This window comes from Sorghum bicolor, chromosome 6, assembly GCF_000003195.3.
Source record: "Sorghum bicolor cultivar BTx623 chromosome 6, Sorghum_bicolor_NCBIv3, whole genome shotgun sequence".
Classification (NCBI taxonomy): Eukaryota; Viridiplantae; Streptophyta; class Magnoliopsida; order Poales; family Poaceae; genus Sorghum; species Sorghum bicolor.
In genome coordinates this window covers 41,249,370-41,265,121 of record NC_012875.2, presented here as the reverse complement: position 1 = coordinate 41,265,121, position 15,752 = coordinate 41,249,370, and the positions used below count along the sequence as shown (strand labels likewise).

At 47.6% G+C, this 15,752-nt stretch overlaps 2 protein-coding genes and 1 pseudogene across 3 annotated transcripts; 2 read left to right on the top strand and 1 right to left on the bottom strand.

The window, feature by feature from the left end:
• LOC110436138 (protein PYRICULARIA ORYZAE RESISTANCE 21-like) lies at window positions 593–2,644 on the top strand. The gene is made up of 3 exons (XM_021462393.1): window positions 593–938; window positions 1,179–1,260; window positions 1,736–2,644. Exons 2-3 carry the CDS (start codon window positions 1,179–1,181, stop codon window positions 2,353–2,355), a joined length of 702 nt encoding a protein of 233 aa, XP_021318068.1. The 5' UTR covers window positions 593–938; the 3' UTR covers window positions 2,356–2,644.
• Window positions 2,778–5,675, bottom strand: LOC110436462 (annotated as a pseudogene).
• On the top strand, window positions 11,603–13,227 carry LOC8072045 (protein PYRICULARIA ORYZAE RESISTANCE 21). Of its 2 annotated transcripts, none has more exons than XM_002447696.2 (3): window positions 11,603–11,761; window positions 12,095–12,176; window positions 12,305–13,227. In XM_002447696.2, the coding sequence occupies exons 2-3, from the start codon at window positions 12,095–12,097 to the stop codon at window positions 12,928–12,930; spliced, it is 708 nt and encodes a 235-aa protein (XP_002447741.1). In that variant the 5' UTR covers window positions 11,603–11,761; the 3' UTR covers window positions 12,931–13,227. The 2 variants fall into 2 exon arrangements, with proteins under 2 accessions (XP_002447741.1, XP_021318067.1); XM_021462392.1 differs by having other exon boundaries at window positions 11,750–11,910.

Genomic DNA, 15,752 nt, shown 5'->3' with positions numbered 1-15,752 from the left:
CGAGTAGCTAGCTAGCTACCCCATCTCGTCATGTACAGCAGATAATCCGGCCCCCTACTCACTCTTCTGAAGTGTAGTGCTGCACCAACAAGAGTATTATCGAGATGTGATCCAACGGATGGATTGCTGTGCCAAGTTGCAAAATCATCACTAATGGAACATCTACAGTACATAACCTTTTATTTAATAGATATTTAATTGTAACACTTATCTAAAACTGGAAACCAAGCCGAGAGTGTTTTTTCTCGTCTAAGTAAAACTCTCTCTTTTTCTTTTCCAGTTCTTCTTCAACACGTGGGTTGTCATGTTATTTAAAAAAGATGCTACGTATCTGCGATCGAGGTCGGTCAACGGAAGAGAGAATCATGCCACGCCGTCGTGGTCAGAGCTCGCCGTCCTCCTCGCCGTCGTCGTCAGAGCTCGCTGTCCTCCTCAGGACCATGCGGACCTTGGGCCTGGCCACTACGTCGGCGTTGCTTCCATTGGTGGAACTCCTCGAGGAGGGGGAGAGAGAGACGGCCATTTGTATCGTACCCCCACTACAAACTCTTGAAAGATATACCGTTCCATATTCGAAGCTTCGTTAAAAAATGACGGGAGAGGGAGGGAGAGTAGCTAGCCACTTAGCCAGACATGTCGTTGAGGACAACCAGCCAGCCAAACTATACTGTACATCAGCTTCAGTCCTCTCGCCATCTCGTCAGGGATCGGAGTGGATACAGGATACCGGAAGATACAATCTCCCTACTCATTATGCTCAAGTGCTGTACGTAGGAGCACCAATTATCAAGATATGATCGAACAGGCATCACACAAGACAAGACGACTTGACTCTGCCTCGCTCGTCATATTGTATATATAACCGTCCCCCATCCCTGGCAGAGGCACTCACTCACTCATCTCTTGCATGCTCATCGGCAACTCCCGTAGTTGAAAGGGTGAGCTCAGAATCCTTCAGCTTTCCTTCCTGCTGCTGCTGCTCTATAGTTTGATGCGTACAACGTATACTGTAGCACCCGTGTTTGTTAGTTACCCAGAAAAAGAAGCATTTCGTTTCAGATCGTTACCAAAGCATAGATTTTCACTTGAAAGGATGGCAGGAGCTGTGCTGATGCTCTGCTACTTTCTGTTCGGCAATTCGCCAATACTATTTGTTTCACATGCATGTTTGTTTGCAGATGGGTATACTGGTGATTACGGTGGACCTAGACTGCTGTCGCTGTAGAGCCAAGATCACCAAAGTCCTCGACTGTCTCAAAGGTACATTTTTGTTACTATCTATATAAAGATGGGAATACTTCCATGATGCAATTGTAGACAGATACAATACAGCCATTCATATGGACCTAGAATGAAAGCAGAGTACGACCACGAACAATCCTTGCTCCAAGAAACTGATATCATTCAAGCTGTAGTGCAACGTATTTTCACAAAATAAAGAAAGAAACAAATAAAGGTAAGACGTTGGGGCTTCCCAGTTTTGCAGAGGAAAGTATGAACAATCTTGCTTTGCAAGATTCTTCTGAAACCAAATGATCAATCTGAATCTGAAAACGTTTTAGCACACACAGTCTAGGCATAATATGAAACGTGAAGATTACCGAACAATCCTGCGTTTAATTAAATAACCATAATTAAGACTGTAACTACTAGCTTACGAGGCAGAATTCTGATCTGTGCTTGCAACAACAAATCGGGCAGTCAAATTATCTTTTGTTTTCCAATTGATGTGCAGAGGAATTCTGCATCGAGAAGGTGGAGTTCGAGGACAAGAAGGAGAAGAAGGTGGTGGTGGTGCGCGGGAAATTCGACGCCGAGAAGCTCTGCAAGAAGGTCTGGTGCAAGGCCGGGAGTAAGGTCGTGAAGGAGATCATCATCGTGGACGTCTGGCCGATTCCACCCAAGCCACCCAAGCCATGCGATCCTTGCAATCCCAAGCCTGAGAAATGCTGTGTCTGTGACCACTGCAAGCCCAAGCCTGAGAAATGCTGTGTCTGTGATCACTGCAAGCCCAAGCCTAAGCAGGAGCAAAAGCCTAAGCCTGAGGAAAAGCCTAAGGCGGCGACGCCCAAAACGGAGTACAAGTTCGTGCCGTACCCGTACCTGGTGCCGAACCCTGGGATGTGCCAGAGCTGGCCGTGGCAGTGCCCTCCTCACCAGCAGTGCCAGTGCTGCCAGAAGCCTCCTTCGCCGCCGCCGGCACCGCCGCAGCGGCCACCGTGCACCTGTTCGAGCCACGGTAGCTGTGGCTGCGGCCAGACACTGCCGGTCTGGCCACCGCAGCCGCCGGTCTGGCCTCCACCGTGGGCAGGCTGCAATGTTGTCGCCGACGAGAACTCGTGCTCTGTCATGTGATCCATGGCTACCTGCTTAACGTCACCTGTCGCTGTTGCTGTGCTGTGATGGGTACTGGACCTCCGATATCTGAATAATCCGACACTATGTTCTGTATAGTGAAGTTACTGTGCGTGTGCAGATGTGTTTGCGTCCTGCAGTGTGTTATACGAACGTGTTATGCCAGAATGCCCTTGTTTTATAGTACTGGTGTACTACCTTCCAAAACTAAACTGTAATTTGCACTTTGTAATGTGATATTCATGTCTTTGTACGAGTATTTCGTAATTATGCCTGCAATAATCCTTTACTTCTCCTTGCGCTCAATCTGCAACTGTAACCGGTGCCGCCATGAAAGTCCTAGAGCAGCGAGCGAGACAAAGGGAGGAGGAAGAAGAGCCACCAATCGGTTATACGCTAGTCCAGTAGTTCGTGGGCCAAGTGTCATGACTGACATGTTGAGCCTATGGCGGAGTGTCAGTTTGTCAGAAGAGGATGATAGTGTACTTGGAAATTAGAGAAGTCAGGAAAGTTTTTCACTAGAAGCCTGTACGGATATATCACCTTTAGTGGAGTGGTTGATGTTAGAATGATGGAGATCTGGAAATCCAAAATCCTTCTGAAGGTTCAAACATTTTTTATGGAGGCTTAGCATGATAGAATCCGAACTGCTTGACAACAGAAGAGAAGGAACTGGGATGGAACAACAGTATGTAAGTTTTGTGGGAAGGAGTCGTCTGTGGATCACTTGTTTCGGTGTCCCATTTGTTGGGGATACTGTAATTTTTTATTTGCTCTACCGGGGGGTGTACTACAAAAAAAAAATAGTGTCCCATAACAAAAAAAAAATATTTCAGTACCCTACAGCCAATTTCACATAAGTGGAGTGTCCCACAACAAAATTTTTCTTGTTTATTTGGGTATGGGACATCTGATGGCTATTCACTTCTAAATGGAATCAACAAGGTCAACACCACCAGATGATCTCTGACAAATTTTGAGATTTGTTGATTCAGGTGGGATTCAGAGAGAGAGAGAGAGAGAGAGAGAGGAGAGACCGAGAGTGGGATGATACTTGATGGGCACCACTCAACCAAGGCAGTGCCATGTACGAGGTGTAGAGGGAGGGATTGATCTGGCAGGATATTTTTTGAGCCAGCGGATCATCTAATGTTCTTAGCCTCCCAACTTTTTTCAACAGTTAGTAGCCTCTCTACCCTCAATATAAGAATTACACTAGCTTATTAGGGTTGTTCTTTGACCCATTGTACCCAACAATTGAAGAGAGGTTAGTGAAGCATTTGGAGAGCTACCCAAATTAAGAAGTGAGATTCAAGTGTTTGACTAGAGTAGGCCTGCTAATGGGGCAGTTTTTTATTTAAAATTATCTAGACGGGTACAAATGGGTTCTTCAAGCTCATGGAGTGGGGGTGAGTTGGGTGTAGAACAAGGATAAATAGGTTGGGTGGCACGTGTTGTCCCGCATTTACCTAACACATGTGTAACACGACTGTCCGCCACAAAAACAAAAAATGAAACATGTCCGTCGGGTGACGCCCTCACTGAGATCTGACTCAATGGCCTTGCAACCAAGGTCGAGGAAGATTCTACTAGCTCCTCAGCCCATCTCTCCTCCCATCATCACCGTTAATTAAGGTGTGGTCAGGATCTAACACCTGTAGGAGCCCATCCATGGCATCTCCTATCGACGAAGATGGCGGAGGCCATAGCCAATACATATCCCTCTCCGCTAAACTCACAGTGTGGGGCCATCCCATTGTGCCACCATCAGTCTTGGACCCCTATTTGGCTTTCCTCTCAGAAATCTTTGTTACCACATGGGATCTTGATCTCCTCCGCGCCTTCCTTCTGTTCACTAACTCCAGCAACAACATGGTCGCCCTCATCACTACATGGGTCAAGAGTCCTACAATACAATCTTTGAGCTAGAGGATCTGACATGGACGAGTGCTACTACCTCTCTAGTGGTCTGGCCACAACCATGCATGAGACTGGGTCAATGTCAGGGTTTGGTTCGCCCTCTAGAATCAAGTGTGCAGAGGCTGGGAGAAGCTTTCCGATTGTCCGCTGGCATCCACCCCACCAATAGATAAAGATTGACTCCACAGGCTATTGCATTTTCCCCACGCCCGTGGAGGCAATCCTTGTCCGTTGGTAGGATTGTCTGGTTCACCGACGAGCTACTGCACCTTACCCACACCTTCAACCTCACCGGAATCAAGGAGGACCTCCCCAAGAACCTTCTTCAACCTTAAGCCATAGAGCAAGCCCGAAGCCGATCTCCCTCCACAAAGCGTCTCTGACCAAACCGTTCTAGATGGATATTCCCCAAGACATGGTGACACTTTCCTCGAAGCCCATCTTCATCATCCCCTCCCACCGAATCACCATTACCCATGAGCTTCACCTCTCATCCATTGTAGGGTTATCAATTTCATTATCTTGAATGAACCAACATGCAACCTTGCGGTCTCTTTCAACATCATCTATGGTTTACTCGCCACCCAAGTTTGCATCCACAAGGCTTCGAATGCCTCCATTGAGAAGCTTGTCCATGACTTGCACATGAAAACAGTTAGCATGGTCATCATCAGCAAATGCTTCCTTACCCAAGTTCCTCCTTCATGATGTGATCTCCATCAAAACCATCCCGTAGCTCTAGACATCAACTTCCGATGTAATAGTTGTTCCACTAATACATAGGAGCAATGCACCCAATAGTTCCTCATCGTTGTAGTTAGAACACAACTAAAACTTAGTCATTCCAAAATCTGCTATTTTTGGAATAAAATATGCATCAAGAAGTATGTTTTGTGGTTTGATTTCACAATGTATTATGCAGTCTTAACAGCTGTGATGCAAGTATGCTATCTCTCTAGCAACACCAAGAGCTATCAGATATCTAATGTTCCAACCCAAAATGGTACCATGGCTCTGGAACAGATGGACGTTAAGGGAACGGTTTGTCGTGTGCACATACACATGTAGCCTCCTATCACCTTCACAACAAAACCCGACAAGTTTAACCAAAGTAGCATGCTAAATGATGGCTATCGAGCTCACCTCAGACCTGAACTGCTTCTCTTCCTGGTGGGCAACCGACTCACTTAGGCACCACTTAAATACAGAACCCAAACCACCTGGACCTAACTTCTCTGAGAAATTGTTACTTGCACGTTTTATATCAACATACCTTATTGCTTCTCCAGATCACAATTAGGAAGATGAACGCTAAGGTGATGACAGTGCTTACACCCACAACTACACTAACACTGATGATCATCCCATGTTTATGGTCTTTCCCACTTTGCACCTTCCATTGACTTGATGTTAGTTAGCTAAACTTGTGCATGATATCTTGTAATCTTTATTTCAGTTGAATCAGTCAGGTTAGGGGCAGACGTGATCTTAGGCATTCAAGATCACGGTTAGCCCGGGTCGGTATAGGACTCTCGCCATGGTATGCCGAGTGCACGCGACACACATCGAGTTGTAACGATGCGGGCACTTTGTACGACATGGCGTGGGGGGCTTGGATTCTGCAAGCCTGTGTCTGCTATAAAAGCAAGGAATAAACGACCAAATGCACTGTGGCTGTGGCAGCAACTAAATCTGATCGTCATCTCATTAAGTTGTCTTCGTGTTCGTTCTCACCGTGGTGACCACACACTTGTCGGCGTTCATTCCTAGCGCGTTGGAGACACCTTATTCCAACACAGGGTATCAGAGCCATGGAAAGCTGGGGAAGGTGGTGTTTGGTGGCGGAGAGAACTTGAATAGAAGGCCAGGTGATCTAGATCACCGGGATCGAGAAGGAGGAGGCGTGAACATCTACAATCGTCGTCATGTGAAGCAACAGTGACATGGAGAAGATGGAGCGGGCATGAAACCAGGTCGCAGGCAATCTGATCTAGCCGACCCTGTCCCAGTCGAACTATCAAGAGTGGTCTTCTCATGTTCAGTGCAATCTCAAAGCCATGTACCTATGGGATGCGATCGAATCTGACAAGGTGGAGCGAAGACATGATCGGCTCGCCTTGGGAGCCATCTTGCATGGCGTACCCCCCGATATGCACTCTATGCTACTAAACAAGAAGTCAGCGAAGGAGGCATGTGAGGCTATCAAATCGATGCGTTTGGGTGTGGAGAGGGTGAAAGAGGTAAACGCACAAAAGCTGCTTTCTGAGTTTGAGTCAATTTCGTTCAAACCTGGTGAAACTATCGATGAGTTTGTGGTGAGGATATCCAAGTTGGCAACACACTTGCGCAGTCTCGGTGAGAAATCAGTCGATGATGCACGAGTTGTCAAGAAGTTCCTCAGGGTGGTGCCATCCAAATATGATCAAGTGGCGGTGTAAATGGAGATGTTTCATGACCTAAAGGAATTATCACTTGAAAATCTAGTAGGTTGTCTTCGGGTGGCTGAAGATCGGTTTGAATCTACTGGTGAAAGGGTCACCGATAAGGCTGGTCGTTTGTTGCCCACGGAAGAAGAGTGAGCGTCGAGAAACAAGAGCCGCATGGTGTCAGCCGAGTCATTTGGCTCGAGAAATAGGAAGGGAGGATAGTATGTCAAGAAAGAGCGATCTAGTGTGCGTGGTGGTGCTGGCAAGACTGAGCGTGATAGACGTGATCATGGCGATGGTCATGGCTCAACAAGACTACCACGTCGTAAAGGGAAGTGCAGGAAGTGTGGTGTATATGGGCATTGGGGCAAGGAGTGCCCAAACAAGAAGAAGGCGAAGGAATATCAGGGGGAGGTAGCTAATACTAAAACTGATGCTGTGTCGGCGCTTCTTGTGGCTTAGGTCTGCAATATTGTTCGCACAACGAATGTAGAAGCACCTCGGCTGTTCCTAAACCAGGAACATGTGTTTCCCTTCAAGTACGAGCAAGGTGCTTGGGTACTCGACACGGGCGCCACGAATCATATTATAGGCTGTGACTCACTGGCAAGTCTAGACGAGTCCGTGCGAGGAGAAGTGAGATTCGGGGATGGCTCTACGGTGGAAATCTGCAGGATTGGTGCTGTAACAATCTTAGGGAGGAATGTTGAACACCGGGTACTGACAGAGGTTTATTGTATTCCATCTCTCAGATGCAACATTGTGAGTATAGGGCAACTGGAAGAAGGAGGTTGTCGTGTTGAAATCGATAAAGGTGTAATAGAGGTGTTCGATCGAGAGCAGGCGGGAGTGCGGAGGACTATGCTGATATGGGCAGAGCGCAAGAATCGTCTGTATGTCATGAAGGTGAAGTTGACTTCACCTGTGTGTCTATTAACAAAGATGGACGGGGTAGCTTGGCGCTGGCACGCGTGTTTCAGACATCTCAACTTCAGGTCACTGCGAGAGCTTGGGGTAAAGGGGATGGTGGAAGGTATACCGATCATTAAAAAGTCAGAGCAGGTGTGTAATGGATCGTGTTGGGTAAACAACATCAGACACCGTTTCCATAGGTCTCGGCCTACCGTGCATCAGCAGGACTTGAGCTGGTTCACACTGATTTGTGTGGGCAGATTACACCGACCACACCAGGAGGGAAGTCATATTTCCTCCTTATTGTCGATGACTACAGCCATTATATGTGGCTTGAACTTTTGGCAACAAAGGACGAAGCTCTAGGCTACCTGAAGAAGTTCAAAGCAGTGGCGGAGTTGGAATCTGGCCATCGTCTGAGGGCAGTCAGGACAGACCGAGGTGGGGAGTTCAACTCAGGAGCCTTTATGGTTTTCTGCAGTGAGCATGGGATAAGACACAACACCACTACTCCATATTCTCCACAACAAAATGGCATCGTAGAAAGGAGGAATCAAACGGTGGTGGAAATGGTGAGGTGTCTACTCAAGAGCATGGATGTGTCGTCGCTGTTCTGGGGTGAAGCAGTCAAAACTGTGGTTTATATACTAAACAGATCCCCAACCAAGAGTCTGAGTGGGAAGACTCCTTTTGAGGCCTAGTTTGGTAAGAGACTAGGGGTTAAGCACCTTCAAACTTTCGACTGTACAACATATGCGAAGCATGTTGGACCCGGGGTGAGCAAGTTGACTAACAGGGCGATTCTAGGTGTCTTTCTTGGGTATGAGCCTAGGACAAAAGGGTATCGTATTTATGATCCTGTGAACAAGCAACTGATGGTTTCACATGATGTTATCTTCGATGAAGAGAGACCATGGAATTGGGGAGGAAAAGCAGGCAGCACAAATGAGGGAACAAAGGTAGCAGCAGTGCCTAATACGTTTACAGTTTAGGGGTATGCTGAAGATGCTACTATTCATGGTCCGGCAATAGGACTTGACGTTGATGATGAGCCTGTTTTGCCTGCTGTTACAATTCCAGTGGTGGGGGTGATGCTCGAGGGTCACCACACACCCCGATCTCAAGTCATGGAGGACCGATGATTCAATGGGCGACCCCACCTACAGACGGATCAGTTCACTCTGATGGCGCGCCACTAAGGAACCAAACGATTCCTAATCTACTTGACAGCACAGAAGAAATACAGGAGTTCGAGTACAGCGGGATTTGTCTAGGTACGGTAGAAGAACCGAGGATAGTCGGGGAGGCTATGTCGGAAGAATGTTGGCGGCAAGCAATGCGGTCAGAGATGCAGGCTATAAAGGCAAATCGCACTTGGGATGTCAGTGTGTTGCCACCGAAGCACAAAGCAATTGGCCTGAAATGGGTTTTCAAGGTTAAGAAAGATCCAAGCGGTAAAGTTGTCAAGCATAAAGCACATCTGGTAGCGAAAGGTTATGCACAACGACATGGAGTGGATTTTGATGAAGTTTTTGTGCCGGTAGCCAGGTTAGAGACTGTAAGAGTGTTGTTGCCATTAGCAGCTCAAGGTGGTTGGGAAGTTCACCATATGGATGTGAAATCGACTTTCGTGAATGGTGATCTCATTGAGACTGTGTACGTGCAACAGCCTCCAGGTTTCATAGTGGGTGATGGTACAAAAGTTCTCAAGCTCAGAAAAGCACTCTATGGGTTAAAGCAAGCACCGAGGGTGTGGAATTCAAAACTTGACAGTGAACTGGTTGCTCTGGGTTTTGTCAGAAGCAAGTTGGATCATGTTGTTTATAGACAAAATAGCAAGAGCTCTTTTCTACTTGTGGGAGTGTACGTGGATGATTTGATCATCTCGGGGCATAGGGTGAGTGATATCAGAAGTTTCAAGTTAGAGATGAAGAAGAATTTTAGTATGAGTGACTTGAGCCTGTTAACTTACTATCTAGGTATTGAGGTAACACAAGGAGAGGGTGGAGTCACTCTCTGTCAGAGCTCATATGCCGCTAGGATCCTTGGAGTAGCAGGTATGAGTGGTTGTAATCCATGTGAGACACCTATGGAGTGTTGGGTGAAGCTCAACAAGCAAAAGGAGGGAGAAGCCGTGGATGCAACGGCGTATAGAAGCCTGATTGGGAGTTTGAGGTATTTGGTAAACACCCGGCCAGATTTGGCATATGCAGTGGGTGTGGTTAGTCGATACATGGAGGCTCCCGGTAAGCAACATTGGGCGGTAGTCAAGCATATCCTAAGGTACTTGAAGGGGACTTTGGGGTATGGCTGCAAGTACGAGAGAGGAACTGAGCTGAAGCCTGTTCTAGTGGGCTATAGCGACAGTGACTTCGCAGGTGATGTGGTGGACAGGAAGAGCACTTCGGGTGTTGGCTACTTTCTAGGTGAGAGCTTGGTCACCTAGACTTCACAGAAGCAGAAGATCGTGGCGCTATCCTCCTGTGAAGTCGAGTACGTGACAGGAGCAGCAGCAGCGTGCCAAGGGATATAGTTATGCCGATTGATCTCAGATATACTGGGAACAAAGGAGACGATGGTGAAGCTACTCATGGATAATATGTCTGCAATCGCGCTTAGCAGGAATCCGGTGCATCACGATCGCAGCAAGCACATTGATAAGAGGTATCACTTCTTGCGTGAATGCATTGAGGATGGAAAGGTGGAAGTTGATCACGTCCGGACTGCGGAGCAGCTGGCCGACATCTTGACGAAGGCGCTGGGGCGGGTCAAGTTTGTAGAACTCAGGAGTGCTCTAGGGGTCGTAGATGTGCATCAAGTTTAGGGAGTGATTTGTTAGTTAGCTAAACTTGTGCACGATATCTTGAAATCTTTGTTTCAGTTGAGTCAGTCAGGTTAGGGGCAGACATGATCTTAGGCGTGCAAGATCACGGTCAGCCCGGGTCGGTATAGGACTCTCGCCATGGCGTACCGAGCGCACGTGGCACGCATCGGAGTTGTAACGATGCATGGCACTTTGTACGACATGGTGTGGGGGGCTTGGATTGTGCAAGCCTGTGTCTGCTATAAAAGCAAGGAATAAACGACCAAATGCGCTGCGGTTGTGGCAGCAACTAAGTCTGATCGTCATCTCGTTAAGTTGTCTTCGTGTTCGTTCTCGCCGCGGTGACCACGCACTCGCCGGCGTTCGTTCCTGGCGCGTTGGAGACACCTTGTTCCAACACCAGAGACATCTAACACAACCTGAAATATTGTGCTCTCGTTCACCAAGGTGTAGGAGAAGTAGAACTCTTGGTCATTGTTAACAAACATATAATTGCAGTAAGCGGGATCCGACATCTCGATCGGGTATTGCAATGAACGAAGTATCTCCCATTCCACTCTCCAGAATACCAATACTCTGTAGATGATTTCCATGACAGCCTCATGGTCTCATCAAGGCCAGGAGCTAGGCCAGTGGAATAAACACCAGGAGCTTGGGGTCATTCAAATTCCTCCTTGAAATAAACAAAACGGCGGTTCAGACCGGTGACCTTTGTTTCCGCCCAATTTTGCACCAGGTAGCAGAGTGTCAGTTGGGTACGTAGTCGATCAAAGCTCTGCCAAAATACGTCCGAGGAGTTGGTTCAAGTGTTTAGCCTGGACTGTCTCGTGGCCGCGCGCGCCGTCGTCAGAGGCAGAGCTCGCCGACCTCCTCGACTGCTTGCGGACCTTGGCCACGGTGACCCCTGTCACTGCGCGCGTCGGTGGAATTCGAGGAGGGAGCAGCACCGCAGCACTTGAGCCTTGCACGAGAGTTGCAGCGGGATTGTATTGTACATTTGTACCCCCACTCCAAAGTCTTGAAAGAGACCGTTCCATATTCGAAGTTTCGCTAGAAAATGACGGGAGAGAGGGAGAGTAGCTAGACACATTTCGTGAAGGACCAGTCCCAGCCAAACAGCAGGTCCAGGAGCCCTTTCCCCGTCTCATCAGCATTATCAAGATGTGATCCAATCCAACATGCGTCACACAAGGCTTAGCTCTGCCTCTGCTTCAGTATATTGTATAAAATATATATATATATATATATATAACCGTCCCCCAAACCCATCCACCTTAAGAAGTACTCCTCTCTTGCTCATCGGGCAACTCCCATAGCTCAAAAGGTAAGCTCAAATCTTTCAACTGTCCTTTCACTGCTGCATTCGCCGCATATTACTGGATTGGACGTATGTTGTAGCACTCGTGTTTGTTACCCAGGAAAAGAAGCATAATTTCGTTTCAGCTAGCTCCTTACCAAACTACTCAGAGTAAAGTAAGGATGACTAAGAGCAAGAGATTCATGGCACATGTTTTTTTTTTTGGGGTTCTTTTTCACTTGAATGGATTGCAGGAGATGTGCCGATGCTCTGCTACTTCTTTTGAATTTCATGCTCTGCTACTTTCTGTTCGGCAATTCGCCAATACTATTTGTTTCACATGCATATGTTTGTTTGCAGATGGGTATACTGGTGATTACGGTGGACCTAGACTGCTGTCGCTGCAGAGCCAAGATCACCAAGGTCCTGGACAGCCTCAAAGGTACATTTTAGCATGTATATTAACAAGACTACAAGTACAACTACTAGCTTACGAGTCTGAATTCTGATCTGTGCTTGCAACAACAAATCGGCCAGTCAATTATCTTTTGTTTTCCAATTGATATGCAGAGGAGTTCTGCATCGAGAAGGTGGAGTTCGAGGACAAGAAGGAGAAGAAGGTGGTGGTGGTGCGCGGGAAATTCGACCCCGAGAAGCTCTGCAAGAAGGTCTGGTGCAAGGCCGGGAATAAGGTCGTGAAGGAGATCATCATCGTGGACGTCTGGCCGATTCCACCCAAGCCACCCAAGCCTGAGGATCCCAAGCCTGAGAAATGTTGCTGCTGTGAGCACTGCAAGCCCAAGCCTGACAAATGCTGTGACTGCGAGCACTGCAAGCCCAAGCCTAAGCCTGAGGAACCAAAGCCTAAGCCGCCTGAGGATAAGCCTAAGCCGCCGCCGGCGCCGAAAACACAGTACAAGTTTGTGCCGTACCCGTACCCGCTGCCGCCGAACGCCGGGATGTGCCAGAGCTGGCCATGGCAGTGCCCGCCTCAGCTGCAGTGCCAGTGCTGCGAGAAGCCGCAGCCTCCGCCACCGCCACCACCACCACCACCGTGCACCTGTTGGAGCCACGGCAGCCACTGTGGCGGCTGTGGCCAGACACCGCCGTTCTGGCCACCGCAGCCGCCTGTCTGGCCGCCTCCGTGGGCCGGCTGCAATGTCGTCGCCGATGAGAACTCGTGCTCTGTCATGTGATCCATGGCAGGCTATACATGCATGATTATCATCTGTTCGCCATGCATTGGCCTGTTGCTGCTGTGCTGCGATTAGTGCTGGACCTCGCAGACCTGAATAATAATCTGACACTAAGTTCGGTCGTCGGTGCCATTCGTGTGCAGATGTGCTTGCTTCCTGCAGTGTGTGTTATACGAATTAAACATTTTGTCATGCCTTGTTTTGTACACGTAGTCATTGTGTGCTAGCTTCCAACTACGTACAATTAATTTGCCCTTTGTAATGTGATATTCATGTCTTCGTACGAGTTTTTCGTAATTGTGCCTGCAAGAATCCTTTACATCTCCTTGCGCTCAATCTGTAAGACTGTAACTGTAACCGGGCCGCCATGAAAGTCCTAGAGCGCAACGAGGGAGACATCAAACGGACGAGGAAGAAGATCGACTAGCTAATGGTGGGTTAATGGGTTATACGCTAGTCCAGTAGTTCGTGGTCCAGTATCATGACTGACATGTCGAGCCTATCTCACCATGATGTTGAGCACAACGAGACTCCGTCGGTGGACATGAACGGGAGGACAGGGAATCGCCACACGGCCGACAGATGCAAGCAAAGAAAGCAACGGCGCATCCATAATTTTGGACTTGGGTATTTTCGGACCTAGCTTTGGAGCCTTTGGTCCTCAACGATGTAGCCTGTATCGTCGCTGCTTGCCGGCCGGATTGGGATTGCTGCACGCTTGGTCACCTGTGGGCAGTGTGGGTTGCCCTTCTTGCCTTGCGCTGGTGTGCCTGTCCCCATTGACCGTGGGCCAGCTGCACGGCGTAGCTGGTGGCATATTGCAAAGAGTTTCAATTTGAGGGAGAAAAGATTGGAGCTTTTTTGAATTATTGGGTGGGATTGAGATATAGATAAAGTGAGAGGAGAGAGAGAGAGAGACCGAAACAGGGGTGATACTACAATGGGCACCGCACGGCCAAGGGAGTGCCAACTACTAAGTGTAGAGTGAGGGATTGATCTGGCAGGCTTTTTTTTTAAGCCGGAGAATCATCTGGTGTTCTCTGTGTTCGCAAACTTTTTTTCAACGATTAGCAGTTTCTTCACCCTCTACATAGTGTTACCTTAGCTTATTTAGAGCTGTTCGACACCGTTATACCTAGCACTTGAAGAGAGGTTAGTGAAGCATTTGGAGAGCTACCCAAACTAAGAAATGAGATTATATTTAAGTGTTTGACTAGAGTAAGCTTGCTAATTGGGCGGGTTGAAGAAGTGTTTATGGGGTGGGTTTTGATTTTGAATTCATTCTGTTCGCTTGAACTTATGTGTTAAATCTGTCAATTATTCAGCAATATTTTTCTCTCACAATAAATCAGCGAACAGTACTTTCAACCATGACTTTTTCAGACAAGCAAAGTCTTAAAACTCACGGGATGGAGCAAGTTAGGTGTAGAGAAACAACAGGTTGGGCCGTGGGAGGGGGCGGGGGTTGGGTTAACACTGCAGATCATGTCCCTTGTCTCCCTAACACATGCGTGTTGTCACTCCACCATAAAAAAAAGGGAAAAAAGAAACACGCACCAAAAACATTTTTAGTACACAACTAGTTTTATTAACGGAGAAGGTCACATAATTTAGATGACTCATAAAATACCTGATGATTTTGAGAGGCGGTCATCTTATCTACAGATGCACCCCAAAATTGTTCATCTCTGAAATTTGAGTTACGGTGGCGGTCATTCTATTTATGGAGACACCAAAAATACCCGTCTCTCAAAATCGATTTACGACAATGAGCCTCTTAAGAAGTCAGCCTCTAAATAAGCCGACAGCCTAGACCGACCCATTGCTATAGTCCCATATATAAGCCAGACTTAGTGTTTCTTCTCGTCTCTCAATTCTCTCTCTCACCTACACAATGTAAGTCGACGACGCGCTCTCCTCTACTATCTCTCTCCCTCTCCCTGCCTCCCTCTCTCTACTGTCTCCCTTCAATGTGCGGTCGGCAGTTGTCGACAAAAGCTAGTCGGCAGTCCACCTTGGGGTATACCCACGGTAGTAGTTTATCGGTAGACGGTGCGCAAGCTACGAACTTGATGGTGACGCAAGACACAGACAAGGTTTTTATCCAGGTTCGGCCGCCGTGTGGGCGTAATACCTACGTCCTACGTCTGATTGTATTGGATTGTGTTGAGATGAATTGATCTAGGGGGTCCCTTGCCTCTCCTTATATAGTCCGGAGGGCAGGGTTACAGATCTAGAAACTAATCCTAGTCGGTTACAATTGCCATAGATAACACGATATCAATTCCTACTCTAACCGACTAGAATCCTCTTCGATCTCCACATCTTGTTTCCTTTCGTGAGACTCCGAGCAGTTGGATCAAGCCCCGAGTCTGCCTCATGATGGACCAAGTTTCCTGGCCCAAGTCTAGCCGTAAGGGTATAGGGGTTTATCCCTCCACAGCTAGTCCCCGAGCACCATGTATTGTGATGTAACACGCCATCTTGAACTTCTTCGAGCAGCAAGTCTTGACATCTTCGATCAACATGAAAGTCGCCCAAACAGTTGCATCGGTATTTTGACCAACTCGAAAGACAGTTGATCAACATCAACATCGAAGAAGCAGGTTGTTTAAAGAATGCATGGTGCTCTTAATCAAAAAAGATTTCTTTCCTGATGAAGTGTGCCCACTTTACTTTTCTTGAAAAGTATAGTCTTTCCGAAAGCAAGCATATTCACCGCAAGGTGAAGTGTGCCCACTTAGTCCCCGAGCCTGGTAGTAGGTGACATAGTCACGTGGTGCCAGGGTCTAAAGAGAATTATCTTAAAATTTTTGATACTA